General features: G+C 35.3%; 1 protein-coding gene across 3 annotated transcripts in view; it reads right to left on the bottom strand.

The window, feature by feature from the left end:
• Gfrl (Glial cell line-derived neurotrophic family receptor-like) overlaps positions 1-21063 on the bottom strand; it is a 621902-nt gene that overhangs the window by 359892 nt on the left and 240947 nt on the right. For all 3 annotated transcript variants that reach the window (XM_081762635.1, XM_081762636.1, XM_081762637.1), the window contains one exon: positions 10305-10530. In XM_081762635.1, coding sequence (XP_081618761.1) covers positions 10305-10530 — 226 coding nt within the window. The remainder of the gene's footprint in view (positions 1-10304; positions 10531-21063) is intronic.

Here is a 21063-nt window from a genome sequence, read left to right as displayed (position 1 = left end):
TACGATCGATTTCATTTGCTCATTTGTCTGACTTTCGTTTGTACCGTGCTGTACAGTAACTTGCTTCGATTGTAGCGTCTTAGATTACGAGAAATTAACGGCTGAAATGGGGGTCAAGTCACAGGTTTTCAGCTCAGAAATTAGCACACTACTTGGGTAGGAAAGGGTTGTACCAAATCAACTTTAGTATCACTAATAATTTATGAGGAATTACGTAAAAAAAATTAGGCTTGGCTGCAAAAACTTACCCACTACATCACGAAACGAACTTTTTATACAACCATATTTAAAAATTTTTGTTTGTATGGGATTTTAAGCAAACTTGTTTCATTTATATTTTCTTCTGATAAATGAATAGAGCATGATGGGGTCAAGATCAAGTGGGCCCTCATGTCAGTAATACACAATCTACAAACAATATTTGTGTAATATCAAAGTAGTAGGGTAGTACTGGATTACACCTCAATTAGCTTTAGTATAGTCATAATAATTATGAGAATGTAAGATAACATATATGAGCGCTCTATAATCCCTTTACCTTCAAAAACAAACGATTTAAAATTGTAGTTAGAAGGATTTTGGGTTATACAAGTTCGTACCCTAGTGTTCTCCTTATGTACCGCTACAGTGGATTTTTTACAGAAACGATAGCATTCTCTATAGATTTCGAGGCGCTGAACACGAATATTACACTTAAAATTAGCTGGTAGCACAGGGTTGCCATTAAATGTAGATTTTACCTAAAAAATTCGTGTTTTCCACATTTATTTTGTTAGGTATTACGTCACTATTTATTTTTGCGGAATGTGTTATACCTCTTTCTATTCGTTGATGACTGTACTTTCTGTAAATTTAACAATCATTCCAGTAAACGGTGCCGTTGGGAAACTATTTACAAATATATTCGAAAATATTCCCTATTTTAAGGGGAAAATCCGAGTTTTTACTTTTTACTCGCACCCTGCAAGTAAAATTATAATTTATATTTTAAAAGTAGCATGTCAATATTGAGAATGTTTTCTGCAAATGTCGCGATGATAGAAGCGAGCCGAACTGTGAAAAACAATATTATCCCTTGTACCGAAATGCCGAATTATTTTCTACCCTTATAACGTGTACATTAAAAATGTAGTATAGACTTCCGTATGCCGAACCGAATGATAGAACAACACCTTGACAAAGTAACTATCATTTCGGTATTCTGTACTGGGGTGGGGGATTTTATGTACTGAAATAATGCACGAAAATTCCTTTTCTGCAAAATTCCAACTTATTTCTGCTCACAGTTGCTAATCCTGCAAGAAATAACTGGAAAGATGCTGGAAAAGTTATTGTAAGACTGATAACATTATGTGCTATCAAGAAGACATAGCTGAGAATAATTACTATTTTTTAAACTGAAATACCGCAAAATTTTCCCTTTAAACAACATTTTTGACCAAAAATAAAAATGGTCATCGCACCTTTGTTATTGAAGCAGAAAAGTAGATTGTACATAAATTTATTGCCTAGGATAAATGAATGCACCCACCTTTAATGCATGCGCCGTTTCTTTGCCTTCCTCTTGTAGATTGTGTCTGGAGCATCCCTCTAAAGCGTCCAGCAGAAGTCAGCCAACATTCCAGGTGTCCACCGACCAGTGTGTCGATGTTCCATGAGAGAAATATCCTTGCGAAATCTCTCGCCGCGTTCATCACTGAAAGCACCACAGTTCTCTGGGAAGACATCAAGGTGTAAGTGAAGAAATTGCTTTTTCAGTGTCATGTTGCACCCAATGTTTCGATAGGCATGAATTAATTCATCCACAGGGTCCCTGTTATTGTAGTCTCTCATGTTTGCAAGAACAATGCCGTCATATTACGACAACAACGCCACCCATGCAGCTGATCAGCGGTTAGAGTAGCTTTAGAGTCAGGTTCATTTAGAGCTGCCGTCTATGGACCAGTGAATATCCCTGTTTAATCTCTGTACTTTCTTTATTATTATGTAACAGTACATCCTTCAGACTTTTTTTTGGAACCATCTATGAATAGGCTCCACTCGTCCAATTTGAATGAAATATTTAGGTCATGAAACAAAGCTTCAACATCACTGCAGAATGTGAAGTCACATTCTGTAGTGAATTGGTTCTAAGGTTATTTCTGACGATCCCGAAAAACTAACACTCGCACTGTTTCAGCTAGAAGGTTCCACTGCTGCAGTCGTGAGGCTAACACTTCAGCTTCACATTTTAAGAGGTCTAAATACTTAATAAGATCAGTGAGCTCACGCTGTGTGATTTTGTGTGTTTCGCTGGATGAAGATAGTTTAAATGAAGGATCAACAACACTGGTCCATGGATGCACTACATCGCCTGGGTGTGTAGGATCAGCATTTCCGCTATCACTGCTTGTTGTTGCGTTTCGGGAACAGGAACTGGCAGTCCTTGTCCATGAGCGCAAAAATAAATACTGATGCTACGTCAGGGTATTCGATATTTCTTTTCCTATTGGTATAGATTCCTTTCTTCAAGGGCGGTGTCAAACAAAAATAACAATCAGACACATGATTTGTGGGTTCACGCCAAACAGCAGGCACACCAAACTTCACGGAGACGTTTTCCAATGCATCAAGGCATTTAGTACGGAAGAACACGACGTACAACACACGTGTTATGCCCAAGATTTATCCTGGTCTCCCACTCGACAACCGAAATACAATGATTATTCTTTCCTTACTGCATCAGAAAGTGGTCACCATCCATTACCACGAATAGCATCAGCATAAATGTAACAAAACTTATGAGGATTGTTTTAGCAAGAGCGGGGCATTTTCCTGAAAACCAACACTCGTTCAAATAACACAAAAACACATTTTATTCAAATACTTTACTTATATTCACTCCCCACGAACTACCTCTCGACCAAGACATATTAAAGTACAGTAAAAGTACAGTACAGTACAGTACAGTACAGTACAGTAAAAGTGCGAATTCTCACACGCATGCCGACAACAAGTTTCAGCCTGTCGAATGATCAGGTGAGTGGATCGTGGGCACATGAATGAGCTTTACGCATTGTTGTCAGATCCAAGAAGTACTACTTGTTTAACTACGGCAGCAAAACCGTTGTAGCACTTCTTTGTATTTTGCTATCATAACAACAACGTAATTCGTTTGTTCCCTAAGTACGTGTAATATTTACTTCTTCGAAATATCTTGACATAATGGTCATCCCATGGGAAAAGAATTTTTTTTGTGGATGTGAATAGAATATAAATTGTAGGTGTCAACGTATGTTTTGTGATTATATTTCAGAGATGGAGTGGGTCGGTTGGTAAGTGGGTCACGTGGGTCAAGTTTTCTGGGTGGGTCAGTGGGTAAGTGGGTCAAGTTTTCTGGGTGGGTCAGTGGGTCGTGGGTCAACAACATGTGACCCACTGTGACCTACCACCCACCGTGACCCACTACGACACACCACCCACCGTGACCCACTGCGACACACCACCCACCGTGACCCACTGCGACACACCACCCACCATGACCCACTGCGACACACCACCCACCGTGACCCACTGCGACACACCGATTCAGTATGATCTACCGACCCTCTCTGCTCACTGCATTGTAGACAGTATCTTCTGAGAACTGCTAAATTTGTCTTCGTTTTATTTTCAAGACCTTCATTTTCCTTTCTTTTCCACTTGTCTACTTACCTGAGGTGAGTATATCTAACCAAGTGAAAAAAGACTTCAGACACTTTTGGATATTGATATTTTTAATAGTAATATAAGCAATAGGACTTACACTACTACTTGGCTTTCGAGACCTGTGAGTTTTTAGAGCTAACTACTGGAAAAAATACATTTTTAAATCACTGTAATATATAAATTATTATATAAAAAAATTGAACGTAACTATGAGTGCCTGATCATCACGGTAAAATTGAAAAGACGAATGAAATTACTTTTGGTATATAGTTAGGCCTTAATCCAAATAGATATGTTCTGTTGCTTTTATTATAATGCATAATATCCTAAGGAGGTAGGGAGAATCCGAATTTTTGCGAAAAAAAAAGTATCTCGCAAGCCGTTAAACTTGCGGAGATGAAATTCAGTGTATTAACTCTTTATTGAAAATAAACAGTGTGTCCTAGCATTTTTTAAAATTCTCCTTTATGTGGGGGGGGACTTACTATATATGGAAAATTGCTAGGAAGTTTGTTTGTAAAAATGATCGATCACGATCGGTGTTATTTAAGAAAAAAATTAGAAACAAAAATACAGTGCTTGGCTTCATATATCCATTGCTTTCTGCTATAATAAATGCTAACACATGTTTATTATATGGAGCGCTTACAGCACAGGGCAGTCAACCCATAAAGTTGTGAGAGAAATAGGGATAAAATTTGTACTGCAAGCTTAATTACACGGAAATTTGAAGTTTGGATTGTACGCATAATTGTATGGAAAATTTTACACTTTTTCTCCCTTTACGTTTGTCTACTTACTTTGATTTGGAACTTTGAAATTTCATCCTTTTTTCCACTCAAGGAGTGTAGCGGAGCGGTGCTTGAGCAATTGACTAGAAATTCACACTCCGATTAGTGACAATTTCACAGTCTTGTTTTATTACAAGTGTAAACTCTTTAGTCAGTTCAGAAGAGGCCGTGGATCGTGTTCAGAGTTGATGACGATGGATTTTGGTGAGTCAAAGTAGGTCTAAGTGGATGAGTGCGGTTCATGGTGGGTGGTGGGTCAGAGTGGGTCAGGGTGGGTGGTGGGTCATGGTGAGTCACAGTGGGTCACGATGGGTGGTGGGTCATGGTGTGTGGTGGGTCAGTAGGTCGTGGGTCACTGTGGGTGGTGAGTCAGTGGGTCGTGGGTCAAGTTTTCCATTGACCCACGCCACCTCTGTAATATTTATGCGAGGATTGCCAGTGCAGTGATTTATTGCAGGATTTCTTGTAGGCAGAAAAAAAGACGGAATTTTGCAGAAAAGGAATTTTTCGTGCAATATTTCAGTAAATAAAATCCCCCAACCAAATACAGATACCGAAATGAATTGTCTGAAGGTATTGTCCTAGTGTTCTATTCGGCATACGGAAGTTACAATACATTTTTAATTGAACAGGTCTCGGGTTGGTACTGTTATATCTTGCGACGTTTCGAAGGTTGACATCGTCCTCATCTTCAGGCGAATATGATGAAGGTTCATATTCGCCTGAAGATCGCCTGAAGGTCATCATATTCGCCTGAAGATGAGGACGATGCCAGCCCTCGAAACTCGCAAGATATAAGAGTATTTACGTGGCTGCTAGCCGGGCAAGACCTGTTCACAATACGTCGCCAGGAAAGCTTCAATAGATACAATACATTTTTAAAGGACATGTAAATCTAAGAAAAATTCCGGCATTTCGGTAGATGGGATATTTTTTTTCATAGTTCAGCTCGCTTCAATCATGACATTTGCAGAAAACTATCCCAATATTGACACCCAATATTGACATACTTTTCACATATAAATTATAATGTTACTATTGCTGGGTTGCAAGTAAAAAATTTGAAAAATCGGTTTTTCTCTAGAAAAGTGGATATTTTCGAATATATGTGTAAATAATTTCCCAACTGTACCGATTACCGGAACGATTGTTAAATTTCCGGTCATCGACGAATAGAAAGAGGTATAACACATTGCTCAACGATAAACAGGGACGTAATTATATGTTCCTGATTAAAACCTAACAAAATAAATGTGAAAAACGATTTTTTATAGTAAATTTAACATTTACTGACAACCCTGAGTTATCAGCTAATTTTAAGTGTAATATTCGTGTTCAGCGCCTCGAAATCTATCGAAGTACGAGACTTTCGATATTAAAAAATATATAAAGTAAACTTTGTTGAGCAGGGAACAAAATGGGAACAAAGGTAAAGCAGGCCATCAAATCAGGACTTGATACATCGGGTGCAAATCTATTTTGATTCTCGTATGTTAGGTCTTGGAAAGTATCGAAATCAGATTTAGTTCGACCATAATATATTATGATAATTTCTGGAAACAAAATTATTTCAATAACGTGGTAGAAAAAATATTATTTTTCTCATTTAAAATATGTTTGCAGCAAGATTTTGCCGTGATTTTATTTGTTTGTACCTCCTTATTAGTACCAGGTATTATCAGAACAAAGTCTCAAACTCTCAAAGTATTTGCTATAATACTCGATACACACGACTTTATCGTTTGATTCGTTCCGAATTGAACCCGGATGAGATATGAGAACATGGTAATGTGATAAACAGATCTAACATACTAATATTAATCCTGTCTTTGAAAACAGATTGTATTTCTGTCTTTAAATTGCACATTGTTATTCCCCACCGAAAGGAATCTACTAATGTAAACTAATTGAAGTGGAAGGGGAAGAAAGAAGGAATGTCACAAAATTACATTTTTGAGAAAACTGCATTTTAATATTGAAAATCACGTACAAAGAATAGGGTTATTAAATCTTTCGTCCCTTTTTACATGGATATTTCTACATCTACGCGTGCATGGCATATACAATCAACAACAGATAGGACAAAGCTCCCGGTAAAACACATGCATGGACATTCCTTGTTTTTTCCCCTTACCCTTCAATTTCAAGATGATTGTCTCATATCTTACGCGAATATAATTGGATAATGATTTCGCAGATACTATGTGTACTGATCAGATACCCTAGATACTATTAGCATGTGTATAATCGGGAATACAAAATTTGTTAATTTCCTTAGAAAAAAATTTCAAAAATTAGAATGAGTACATCAAAAATTTGCTAAACGGACAAGAAAGGTTTCCTTACATGTATTGTTTCTATTTACATGTCATATTACATCAAATAAACCTTATACATGTCTCTGACGATTGTACACATAGACACATAATATAAATACCGGGCGAAATAGTTATCAAATTATATTCCTACAACATATATATAGAAATGCGACAACCATTTTTGACATGTCTGTACCTTGCGGTCCTACACTACACTAAATTCTTTAGTTTCTTTACAATTAAAGACGACATCATATGCCTTATTAGCTGCACACCCTAGATGAAGCGTTTTATGTAAAGTGTCAATTTTGAGATACCCACAGAGCACTTAATTCCGTTTGTAATCTTATGGTCAAATAAAGAACTATAGGGAGACGTTTATTAGTAAGAGGATGGTTAATAGATGTCTCTTGTTAATAAAGTACTGGAACCATTCAAAGGACCACAGATTCAACTAATATTAATGTCTTAAAAGTGTTCTGATTCTAGTTTTGATTCTACTCAATGATGATAATGAACATGAAGGCATTTGAAATAAATAGGTTATTTTTATATTTTATCTTTAACATTAACTAGATTTCTTTAGAACCATAAAATAAGTTACTATAAAACTTGAAAATATATTATTTCCTTTCACGCTTTATACAAATATATATATATATATATATATATATATATATATATATATATATATATATATATATATATATATATATTAGAATTCTTCTTTACACGTCTTTCCTTGATTTCAGCTCACTCTGCCTTTTACCTACTACGTGCCTCATTGTCCATGCCAAGGCTGCTATACTTTCTTCGCTGTGCTCCTTGTTGGCGGGATGCTGTTCTACTGGAATGCTATGACAACACCTTGAAACCCGGTCTAGAATCTATCCTGAATTGTTCACTCAACAGTAACTCTTGGTTGCAGGCGTCCCTACCTGTTAACCACAGAGGTTCGGCATTATTCGCGCCATGGATCTGGCTATTTCATCCTTTCTGTCTTCATTCTATGGCGCTAAGCCATTGACTGAGACCATTCTCCAACAAGATCTTAGCCTAGTATCAGATTCGGATGTCAACGATAGCATTGCTAAGTGGTCATCTATAGTGGGATCAGATCCCCCTGACCTTGATAAGAGAGGATCACAATCCTCTTGGGACGACCCTCTCATAAATCATTACTTTTCAAATCTACTTCATTCATCCGATAACCCAGAAGGTAAGGCCAGACATCTAAATAAACCTTATACATACCTCATCTCCAGAAGCAGGCGCTTCGCTCCATGCTATCCCGTCACCTTCTTTATGATTACATCTTCCCAAAAACAGTTTTCGAATTGCCAGTGCAATGCGTTTGGGAGCAGATGTTTGAGAGCAACACAGATGTCCTGCGTGTAGAAGTGTCGTAGACAAGAAGGGCCTTCATGGAAAAGTGTGGGCACGTCAACGCAACGACATTATCATGAGGGCATAATTTCAGCAGGCGTTCCTTCTATATGTGAACCGTTGGGATGAAGTCGTGCAGACGGCAAGAGGCCTGATGGTATGACTCTAATACCGTGGAGGAAAGGGATTCTATGGGATTTTACTTGTTCCGACACCTTCGCCCTTTCAAATCTACATTCTTCCTCAGCACAAGCTGGCAACGTGGCTGCTCGCCGGGAAACAGAAAAGAGCAGGAAGTATAGCAATTTACTCGAAAAATATCATTTTGTCACTATAGCTATTGAATCGGGTGTTTCGTGTTGTCCCGAAAGCCTTAACTTTATAAAAGAACTTGGTCACCGCATTTATTTATCGTCAGGAGACGCTAGAGCAACCTCTTTTCTACTGCAACGCATCAGCATGGCAGTACAAAGAGGGAACGTTGCAATAGTTTTGGGAACGCTACCCTCTGGTAAGGAACTGGAAGACATCTTTTGTCTGTAATCTCTGTGAAGAGGAAGCTGTTGCGAGGCTTATCACAATAACTTGTATTAGTGGATAATCATATTATGATATTCTATAAGATGTAAATTGTGCACTGTTCAAGGAATGTAATATTTTGTAGTTTTGTTAGCGGACTTAATGCCAAGTGGGTTCTGTGTGTAAAATTGTTCGTGTATGGACCCATAGTTGCTATTCACGCGATATGTTTACATGCAATATTTAGTCCTATGTTCACTGGTATGTTTCTCAATTCATGTAGATTCCTTTGTATGTGTGTGTATATATATATAATGTATCTGTATATTTCAAATTGGTGACCTCTCTTACACCAACCGATTAGTCAATATGCCCAAATTTATCATATTGGATGAGAATGAAAAAAATTAGCTCTTGAATATTCTTTTATATCAAATGATTATTTAAAAAACAAAAAATGGGGAGCATAGAAAACAAAAAAAAAAATAACGTGCACAATATTTGCACAATACCACAACAGTATACAGGGTGTTTAATAAGTAATTCTCAAATATTAAACCGTAGAATTAACAAATATTAAACACGCCGAAACTAACAATTAACCTTAGGAATCATGTGTCCGCAAACGCTTCCTAACCGAGATAGTGTGAGAAAAAGAAGTATAGAGACGAATATCTAAAAAATTATGAATCGGACAGAGGGCGATCCTATGAATGACTATCAAAGTCATTCATGGTTGATAGCTCTGCAATGCGCGCACAAGGGATTCGAATTTAGAAAATGTAGCAAAATACCAATTTTTTTGATACACTGGAAATTAAAACTGTTTCCATAACCAACTTTTTTATATCAAAATAGACTCAGTCCAGCAAACATTACTCAACTAATACTAAAATTTTCTTTAATATACTAGATTGCGTTAGTCTCTCCAACGTCCTGAAGTGATTTATTTTAAACTAAATAAAATGTAAAAACTGTATGTACTTAATTACACCGTATGATAACGCTGTTTTGAGAATATTTCCCAATTCTTAAGATTGATTATGTCACTGAAGACGTTATGTTAGTAACATACTTGCACATTAAATACGGATCACATCTATTTACAGTAAAAGAAATGTTTGGATGGTAAATTTCTTCCGTAACACACGAAACATGAAATTCTTTCTTCCTCATTGAAAAGTATATATCAATTTTAATCAAACCAATGAATATCACAACTATTATAGTAAGAAATCGTCTATTGGTGCTATCCATGCATCGTGAAAATAAAGTATCTCGTTTCAGCAAATTCTTTTGAAAAGGACTTGAAATACAAGTACATTCTAGAATAATGAAGGTTAGGTGTCTCAGTGAACGGGGAATTTCCCAGTAATCTGTGTTATTTTTAACAATAAATCAGAGCTTAAATGAAGTAGGTAATTTGCTGTAATGAAAATGAAAAGAAATTGACAAATTTAGACCTAGAAAATGAATAATGTAGTTAGAGCGGTATGAATAATTGAACAAAGTTGACGCAGAATGTTAATAAATTAAATAAATAGGATATTTAATGATGGAAAACTAAAACAATACAGATAAAAAATATCACTTTCAATGATACCTGCATATACAAAAGGCAACTTCCATGGTCCACTTTGCTTCAGCTGATCCGTAGAATCCTTGCAGAGCGTTCATACAAGACTCGCGATTACAATTGGATGAATTACATTCTTGGAGTACAGGTGCCAGGGTATGTTTACATTGATAATCACTATTGCATTGTTCCAGGGCTAGATGACAGGTACTCTGATAACTGAAGCTTTTCGATTCTCCATTAAGTTCAGCACCTTAAATGTAAAGATTTAACTGTTTGGTATATTTGTTAATGTTACATTTATACATTTTAAACCATATAATTGTAGTACCTAGAAAGCGAATACAGTTCTGAAGCGAAAGCGAAAGCGAGGCCAACTTTCCTCCACTTGGCCTAAAGAATAACCGTTCGTGGAAGATTTTATTTATTGACATTTCTTCTCATGTATGTTACACATCATATAGAGATTACCTTCGAAAGTACTGAATATAAAACCTGATATATTCACATGTAAGATGCATTGTAATCGCATATCGTTATTTTTGTGCTGCAATATTACCAAAAAGTAAGGAATAAATTAGTAGCAAGCTGAAAATAGGTATAGACTTAGGAAATTGTCCTCTAAACATACTAAAAGTTCTCTTAAATTCTACTTGACCATGGCGGCCATATTTGAAAATTGTCGGTGGAAGTGTCAAATATAAATTACCGAGCCGAAAATGAGAATAGCTTCGCTATGGCTGAACATAAAGAGATAAATTTAATTGTTTTGTAAAACACACACAATCCAATATTATTTACAAACATTTTTCATAAAACGCACACTTTTAGAAATATTTAGCTCTAAAATTTAAATTCCAAAATTACCGTCAAACAGATTTAAAATTTTATTTAATTTAGGAAGTAGTTACTAACAACTTCATATTTGACACAGATGTTGGTAAAGATTATTTAAATGACATACCAAAGTCCCACAATTTCACCATATTGGAAAATATCCAAATGCCCGAAGTAATTAAAAATTTTACGTGAAATACAAATTCTGAACTGGACTAAATATTTGAGAAACTGTAAATACAGTTAATAGGGGGTTAATTGGAGGGAAAGCCGGTGCGAAGGGGAAATTTTCAGACGAGTATAAGGTGCCGTCCATCATCTTGGTGGCCGCCATCTTAGAATCAACTAGTTTATTTTAGAAGGCAACATTGTCATGTGACATTAGACAACATTCTCGTTTGATGAGATATCCAACGGCAACGTTATTTGTCCGAACGCTGCATAGTTTTTGAGAATGTCAATAGATTTTCCACGTAGTTTGTAGGAAATACTGTGAAATGTGGTATGCAAAGTTTGGAATAAAGGAAATAACAAGCTCTGTAATACTTCACATGACATATTCATTAACAACGACGAAAAGAGAGTTAACACAAGACAAATACAATGACATGACATATTCGGCATGACCGGCCGTGCATATCTTTTCTATGCATATCCTTAATCGTGAGACCCAGTATTGTAAATTCTGTAAAACATAGTTCTATAATTTAATTGCAGGACGTAATGATTCACTTTTTTATATAGCCAATTCCTTTAAGTTTACACTGATAGATAATATAGGTAGTTTTAAAAAGCCCTCCAAGATAGAAATCCAACGGAGTTAAACCGGTGAACTTTGCTGGCCAGTTAAATGGTCCGTGCCGACGCTACAGCAAACGAAGACAATGTTCATTGAGCTAACGGTTACATTACGAAAATGATGCGGCGGTGCCAAATCTTTTTGCCAATATTGATGAAATCAGCATTTTTCGGACAATAAAACTGGCCAGTGTTTTCAAAATAACTCAAAATTTTGCAGAATCTAAGGTTTAATCAATGAGAACAGGGTAGAACAGAACAATCAATTAAAAGAAGTAAAAAAAGTTTTTTTACCCATGTTCAACACCACACCATTACCTTACCAGAATATTGCATATTTGATGCATCTATCAAACGAAGATATGTATTTGCCTCTTACAAACATTCTGCCTAGTACCAAGAAATTTTACGGTAAATTTTTTTCGGTCTGCAAAGATTTAAAGTTGTGAATGGATTTACGTTTAAGAAGTTGGTCCCCCCATTAAAGCACTAATGATTTCTACTAGTGCTGCAATAGTTAGTTCTTCATAGTGCTTCTCTGAACACCAACTCCCATCGGTAGTGCTTCAATAGTTTGGACGGTAGAAGCAAAAAACTTTGGAAGTGGCCAAATTCACGTTACCGCCCGCCCAGAAAGCACTAACGATTAAACCTACTGTAATCGTTAGTGCATCGTTAGTGCTTATAGTAAACACGAATAGTTTTATTAGTGCTTCACAATTACTGTGGCTATGGCCAGTTATATGTCACGAAACTCCCGTTATTAATACATGGGGAATTTTTAATTGGCTCACATTCCCAAGATATTCAAAAGCGCTAATGTTCTCTTCTAGTGCAATCGTTAGTGCTTCGTTAGTGCTTCCTAGAACACATGCCAACATTAGTGCTTCAAGAGTTTGGACGCTAGATGCAAAAAACTTTGGGGGGTGCCAACTTGATGTTAGCCCTCCCAAAAAAGCACTAACGATTAAACCTGGTGCAATCGTTAGTGCATCGTTAGTGCTTCTAGTACACACGAATTGTTTCTTTAGTGCTAACACAATTAATGTGGCTGTGATCAGTTATATGTCACGAAACTCCCGTAAGGAATACATGTGGAATTTTTAATTGGCTTAAATTCCCGCCAAATTCAAATGCGCTGATGATCTCTACTAGTGCAATCCTTACTGCTTCGTTAGTGCTTCTTACACCACGAACCCCAACATTAGTGCTTCAACAGTTTGGACGGTAGAAGCAAAAAACAATGGTATGGGGCCAGATTCACGTTGGCCCCCCCAGCAAGCACTAACGATTAAACCTAGTGCAATCGTTAGTGCATCGTTAGTCTAGAAAACACTAATACTTTCGTTAGTGCTTCGTTATTTGTGTAGATATGGCAAATTGTGTGACGAAACTCACGTAAGAAAAACATTGGGAATTTTTTATTGGGTCAAATTCTCAGCAAATTAAAAAGCGCTAATGATATCTTCTAGTGCAATCGTTAGTGTATCCTTATTGCTTCTAGAAAACTAATGTTTTCGTTAGTGCTTCACTAAGAATTTGGTTTTGGTCAATTACATGTCACGAACTCACGTAAGGAATACATGGGGAATTTTTCATTGACACAAATTTCCGCCAAATTCAAAAGCGCTAATATCTTTTAGTGTAATCGTTAGTGCTTTGTTAGTGCGTCTTAGAACACCAAGTACAAACATTAGTTCTGCAATAGTTTAGACGCTAGAAGCTAGAAACTTTTGGGATAGAACATCACGAAAGCCCCCAGGAAATCCTAACGATTAAATCTGGTGCAATCGTTAGTGGATCGTTAATGCTTCCAGAAAACACAAGTGGTTTTGTTTTGCTTTATAATTAGTGTAGACGTTCCCACTTATATGTCACAAAGATGTTCAAACTCATGAGGTCGGCGAGCGTGAGGTCAGAGTGGTGATGTGAGTGTGAGGTCAGACTGATGCGAATGTGAAGTTGTGTGAGTTCAGGTCGAAATTAGTTTTTGAGCGTGATGTTGAGTGAGGTTAGGTCAAAGTGGTCACCTCTAATTACGAAACTCCCATAAATACATGGGGAATATTTCACTGGAACTAATTCCAAACAAACTCAAAAGAGCTAATGATATCTTTAATACAATCTTTTGTCCTTCGTTCGTGGTTTCTAGTGCAGTGACTGTTAACACTAGTGCTGCAATAGTATTGTTACTAGAAGCAAACAATTTTGAAGGACAAACTTGAAGTTAGCCCTCCAGGAAGCACTAATAATCAATCCCAGTGCATTTGATAGTACATTGTTGGTAGTCCTAGAATAGTTTCGTTAATGCTTCATGATAAGTTACGATATTCACGTATTAAAACATTGGGAATTTTTCGTTGAGTTAAACTTCCGCCAAATTCAAAAGCACTAATGATCTCTTCCAGTGCATTCGTTAATACTTCCTAGAGCACCAAATCCGAACTTTAATGTTTCATTCGTTTGGATGCTAGGAGTAAAAAGAAAAAAAAGCGGGCTAACTTCACGTTAGTTCCCCAGAAAGCGTTAACGACAAAATCTAGTGGAGTCCATAGTGCATCGGTAGGACTTTTAGAAAACAGTAAATTTTGGTCTGTTTCTCCATTAGTTCGATTTTGCGAGATGAATTTCATTATGTTTCTAATTTTTACGTATGATCTCTTTTTTTTTTTTTGGTTCATATATAAACAGTCATTTTATTATTTTTTCTTCTGCATTGTTTTACGATACGATAAAAATTTACTGCAATCTATTTTCATTTTAGTATGTTTAATTCTGTTCGTCGAGTATGTAAAATGGTGTTTACGGGTTTTGGAACATAACGTTAATTGATCTTTTACAATAGTATTATTTATTTGTGAACTTTAGTTTTCGTGATTCAAAGTTGTATACAAAGATGAAAATGCTAAGAAAACTGTAATTAAAACAAGGTAAGTGTCATTACAGTTAATTAATGTGAAGTAATTAATTAATGTGAAGTAAGTAATTGATTAACCTTTTTCTTGAACAATTCTTCTAAAGGGATTCCTGTTGTCACCCCGGTTACCCTAGCAGACATCTACGATGAATACAAATTGTTAACAGGGTTACCAGCAAGAAAATGAAATTTAATACCATACAAAGTTGTACTAATTATTCAATATACACAAACCAAATAAAAACAAAGAAGGCATTCTTCAATAATTATTAATGTATCAACTCAACGGTGGTGACATACACGACCCCAAAAGTGCATTACCACCTGCTATTCTCCTTTTCCTAAAATATCAGGCAACCCAAACAGCTCGGTGGTAAGGTTGGTTGCAACTTCGAAAGACGTTTTACTAAACCTCAATTTTGCGAGAAATATATCAGTGTGGCAAACTGCAAATAAGAGAGAAATAAAAAACTTTCTTATGGTAAATTGTAGTTCAAAGTTCGAAGCACTTACTTTTGCACGTGATTTTTTGATTCTTTTTTTTTCAGAGAACAGAAAACTTCTGGCGTCTACGAAATTATATCATATAATATTGCAAATTTGAAAGTCGATGTATTTACATTGCATTTTTTGGTAATAAGGGTATAATGATTGTAAAAAGTAACTTTAATTTATTCATCCATCACAAGTGTTGAAGGCTGGGCTCCTTATGGACCTCGTCCTTCCCCCGAATATCGATATCGAAAATTTAGAATGATATATTCATATATTTGCGATATCGAATGTTGATATACGATAATATAGATATCGACGATAGCGTTATCAACACGAAACAGGCCTAAGTCAGAGAAGTGATGCTTGAAAAACACTGGAATCAACAATCAAATTCTAAATAACTTCTCCATTTCCGTATTCAATGTTGAGGTGGAAGGATTTGAACCCGAAAAAAATTTTTAAGAAAAAAATGTTAAGATTAAAGTAGGTTTTCCCTTTCCTTTTCAATACAAAATTATTAAGAGAAACCTATTACTGTAAATTACCTTTTACTTCTGTTTAGTATACCAAAACAGTCTATAACTTTTAACAACCAAGCAAGCCGGAAGATGAATTTCCTGTGATATTAAAGTGGAATGTTTTACAAAATAGTCGTAATTCGTTGACCATGTTTCTATCAGTATTTGGTACGGACTAAGAGCTACAAGACTAAAAGACTTCTGCATTTTCCTGAGATTATCATTTTTTAAATATAAGTCTCCTACCCTGGTCCAATTCTGGCTACCGCGGTTTCGAGGTAATCGGTAAACTAGAGAGTAAAGTTTGTCGACTCTTAACCCTCCACAGTTTGTGAAATCATATTTCACAGTTTATGTTGTTATTTCTTTGTTACAAAAAGATTTCTAGTTGACTATTCATGGTGAATTACTGAAAAACATTTACAATTATTAAAAATGAATAAATGTTTTATACATGAAAAGGCGATACAGTTAGTAAAATGCAATGGTAGATGAAGTGAATGAAAATATTGTTTATTTGTTGAGATGTGCAAACTAAATGTGAATAATAAATGTTTATTCACGAAGGGCTCTAAACTCTGGAATGGGTTTTATTTTTATATCAAATAAAAAAGATTCCCTTTGCGGGGCATCGCCCTTATCGCCACTGAATTCGCCTTTGCTCTTGTGTAGCAGACTTTGAAGACACTTAGTTCGTGTCTACTGACGATGCTGATTAGGGAAGGCCACATCCGGATAATTTTTTATTCGGATATCGGATAGAAACTTATCCGGATTTGCAAAATCCGGATGACAGATAAAACGGATGAAGTATAATATCCGGATAACGACTGACGGATAATATCCGGATGACAGATGACTGATAATATTTGGATGACGGATAACGAATATTTTCCAGATGACTGATGACGGATATCCTGTGAACCTGATGCTCCTGGAGGCGCTAGTTGTGACCACACATATGCGCATCTCTGATCATCATAAAATAAAATAAAAATTCATATTTCATAACATTCACAGACGTCAAGATGAAGCACTAAAGACATTGAAAACTTACTACGTAATAATCAATGAGTTGTTGCACTTTTTCTTTTAAAGCTCATGGTATAGACTATCATAATATAAATTGTTACCCATGTAGTATGAACTAATGTTTAGAAAGATTTATTTCTTTAAAAAGAATAAGAGTGAAAGAATTACGGTGGTATCGAACTGCGGCATAGAAGACATGTAATTTACTAACCTGTCTCGAATTTCACTTGTTTCTAAAGTTGTGTTGCACCGAAGATGCCTTATTAATTTGCTTATCTACTTAGTACGATTCTACTTTCACTCGCGTTTTACTTGTTTAACTTGATTTTCCAGTATTATATAACAACTGGGACACGCAAACAAAATATCGAGGATAGTTAAATTTCGAAAGCTCTCCTACGCCGAATCGAAACCGGGATCCCGTATAGCATAGGAAATTAAAGTGAAAATTTTTTTAAAAAATAAAAGTATTTATACTTCCCCTTTAATAGAAAGCTATTAGCCTAAAACGCATGACATGAATTGTACCTTAGTTGCCATAACATGGGTCTTTCATGACCCATTCTCAATTTCTATTTTATAAGTGTATTTGGTATGTTTAAGACATTCCTATTTATATTTTCTCATTAATTTAATGTTTCTTGAGTTTTTTTTATATATAATCCATTTTATTTTTTTTTTATTTCAAGGCGTTAAATAACATATACTACAACATGAAAATCTATTGTTTTAATTATCAAGTATTGTGTCAAGCTACAGAAGAAAAAATTAATATTTTTTGTTAATGTAGTTATCAGGACGAAGTTCTTAAATCCAGGAATTTCCAATTCCTAAAATATTTTTCTTAAACTGTTTCAAGTATTTACATTGATGGCATTCTTTTTAATTTTTTTAGTCTTCACAAACAACGAATGCTACTGAATGTTCACTACACACACATTTTACACACTTTCTGCAAACTTTGGAAGACTTTGTCTTTGTTTGACATTTCTGACACCTCTTCCTCTTCTAATTTGCCGTTGTTAGTTGAGGTCCATTTTGCCATCCAAGATGACTCCAATCGTTTCCATAGCAACCAAAACATGTGTTTCAAGTGTAGGTGTATTCTATCTGATCATGACGCATAGTTTGACAAGTTCGTCACAAAAGTCTGTAAGATATCTTCTCTGATACGTCAAGTTGTTGTAGTAGTTAAGTGTAGTGCACCAAATAAAATGTAGGCATTCAGAGCACCAAAATCTAACATATTGAACCAAATAACAATAAGCCGTCTACCAGTTTATCGTTCGACAGTGTACGTATTGACCATTTTGTCCATATTATCGACCCCTGATTTTGTCTTATTATAGTTGAGAGTTATTTCGGGTTTATAGTAGAGAATTATTGGAAGAGTCATGGGGCATTGCGCTTAGTTCAGTGACGCACTTGTTCTTCTTAGGTAATGTTATTGTTGAATGTGAAAACAGATGACTGCAATTTTCGATCCTTGTTAGGTGTCAAAATTGGTGGTATATTAGGTTTGTTTTGGCGAAGTATTCCAACAACTTAAATCTTTTATTCAATAATTCCTGGGCTAATTCAATACCTGTAAAGAAATTGTCCGTTGTTATGTTTAATCCAGAATTGGCCAACTGATTGCTAGAGTTGTTCACTACTGATGTTCCCACTTTCTAGTTTCTCCAGGGTTGCGTGCTGTGCAGATGTATAGCATAAGACGTCGCGGAATCACATGCCCAGAATATCTTGATACTATATTTCCGTGATTAGTTTGGTATGTACTGTAAGGACTTACAGCGGCAATAAAAAGAGACTAATTTAACTGTGTAGCTTTACGCCTAGGACTTAGTATTTGCTATGAATTCACATGTGCGTGTCAAAGTCGGATGGATGAGAAAGGCTTACACGCATTAAGTTGCATCAAAAGTGGAGGGAGAATTTCACGTCACAGTGAATTAAATCAAATAATAAAACGAACCCTCACCAATATAGACTGTCCTAACATTTTAGAGCCACCAGGAATGTATCGGAATGACAATAAGCGGCCAGATGGAATTACTTTGACACCTTGGAAAAGGGGTCAATGTCTAGTATGGGATGTAACATGTGTAGATACTTTTGCCCCATCTTACTTAACGTCAACTAGTGAAGAAGCGGGAAGTGCAGCAGAGACAGCGTGTATGCGGAAGCATTCTAAATATTCAAAACTTAAAGAAGATCGCATTTTTATTGCGTTTGCCACGGAAACAATGGGTGTTTTTAGCAAAGAAGCCAGAATGTTTTTAAAGGAATTAGGATCAAAATTAATTAATAAATCAGGAGATCCTAGAAGTTGTTACTTTTTGACACAAAGGATAAGCCTAGCCATACAAAGAGGCAATGCCATTAGCATATTAAATTCCTTCCCATCTTCACCCAAGCTAGACGAAATTTTTTATCTAAAATAAATATAAACATTTTCTGAATGTTAATAATTGCTACTTCAAAGACATATACAATATAAAATGATATTTTTGTTTATTATTGTGTGACTGGGATTATGGCAAAATCTAAGTATAGAGGACTGAAACACTTATTAATCATCATGTGTTATCCTTCGTTTCTACAATTGTCGGTTTATATAGTACCAAAATTATGTTTAATTTTTACTGTTTGCTGGTTTAAATATGTTAATTTTGATGTTTCTCTAAAAGTTTAACTGTGCATTAGACTCAGGCTTTTAAAAATACACTTTCTTTTTGAAGATTTATCCAACCTTTCACTAAGGAAGATCACTAAATAACAAACGAACAAACAAGTCTCTTGTATTTTAAAAACAGATCGAGATAATTTGTATGAGTGTTTGTTTTGTCGAAAAGGTAGAATGAAATTTTAAAATTTCAAGTTATGAAATAACCTGTAACAATAAAGAAGCAATAATGATCATAACAATGATAAAAAAAAAAAAAAAATTTAACTGTTCGTCATACAATAACGCACTCATTAGAATTGAAAAGTTATCGGCAGTTTGAAATGAACTTTTCCAACAGAAATCTGATAGCAGCTACTTTGTCACTCTACTCACAAGTAACTCGTGTTTGTCATCAAACCTTTACGTTATTCCAATGTCTTCAAGTTTTTTGACACCCATTGTAACTCAATTCATAGGGTTTGACAGAGAATCCAGAATCAGCTCAAGAACTGCCACATAAAAGCTCTGTTCTTTACCTGATAAAAGTAACATTCCAAAAAATGCATTTTTTTTTAATGTTGTGGGTTCTTGTTTTGAAGGACTGGGTAGCACATTAGTCCATGCAGTTTTTGTGTTGTCTGCAATCCTTACGGTTGTGAACAATAACAGAATCTTCATCTAGTGAGGTTTCTTTAGATGTTACACTACTATCACAGATTCCAACACTTTCATCACTGTGGCCTTCATCTTCATACCATACCTTCTGACACGTTCCCACATTATCTGACATAACTCTCCACTGTCTAACGCACAGTAACTTTCATCAAGAATGGCTTGAATATCTTTCTTCTCTAAATAAGCCATTGCCTTACACTACAAATTGATACGCCGACCTCGTTATTTTCACCGTTACGACACAAGTTACAGATTTATCCATTAGATGCCGGCAGAAAAACCTACACAATATATGAGCACAAATTATTCTGTGTTGAGAGATGCTTATAGTTGCCTAGGGAAGAGTAAAAAAAAAGGAAATACTTAATAGAACATATCTAGAATGTACTCCTGTTTGTAAATTATACGCAAAATAGCAGAAAGTTTACTTTGAAATGATCAAAAGGTAATGAAACCTTTAAAATACAAACAAAATTCTTGTACTTTAGTACACAAGATTTTTGTAGACCGTTGAGAAAACTCACAAGAAACAATTGTAACTAATATCTATCATAAAGATTAGTCTGTACATTGTATATATTTCTAAAAAAAAATCCAATTCAAAGTACAAAACTATTTGTAGTAATAGTATTACAAATATAATAACATTTTAGATAAACAAATACTAATTTTTTATAGTAAAGAACTAGTCTAATAATACTATAAATATTAGTATTAGTATTATTTACTAATACTAATATATACCGCGGGTCAGAAAAAACCCATGTTATGTATACTACGTATATAAATATATATAATAAATTGTAAAAAAATAAATAAATAAAATGTAGAAAACCAAAAACATAC

Source organism: Thermobia domestica, chromosome 6, assembly GCF_964235325.1.
Source record: "Thermobia domestica chromosome 6, izTheDome1.hap1.1, whole genome shotgun sequence".
Taxonomy (NCBI): domain Eukaryota; kingdom Metazoa; phylum Arthropoda; class Insecta; order Zygentoma; family Lepismatidae; genus Thermobia; species Thermobia domestica.
Note: the sequence above shows the minus strand (reverse complement) of the source record. Positions and strands in the feature narration are given on the sequence as shown.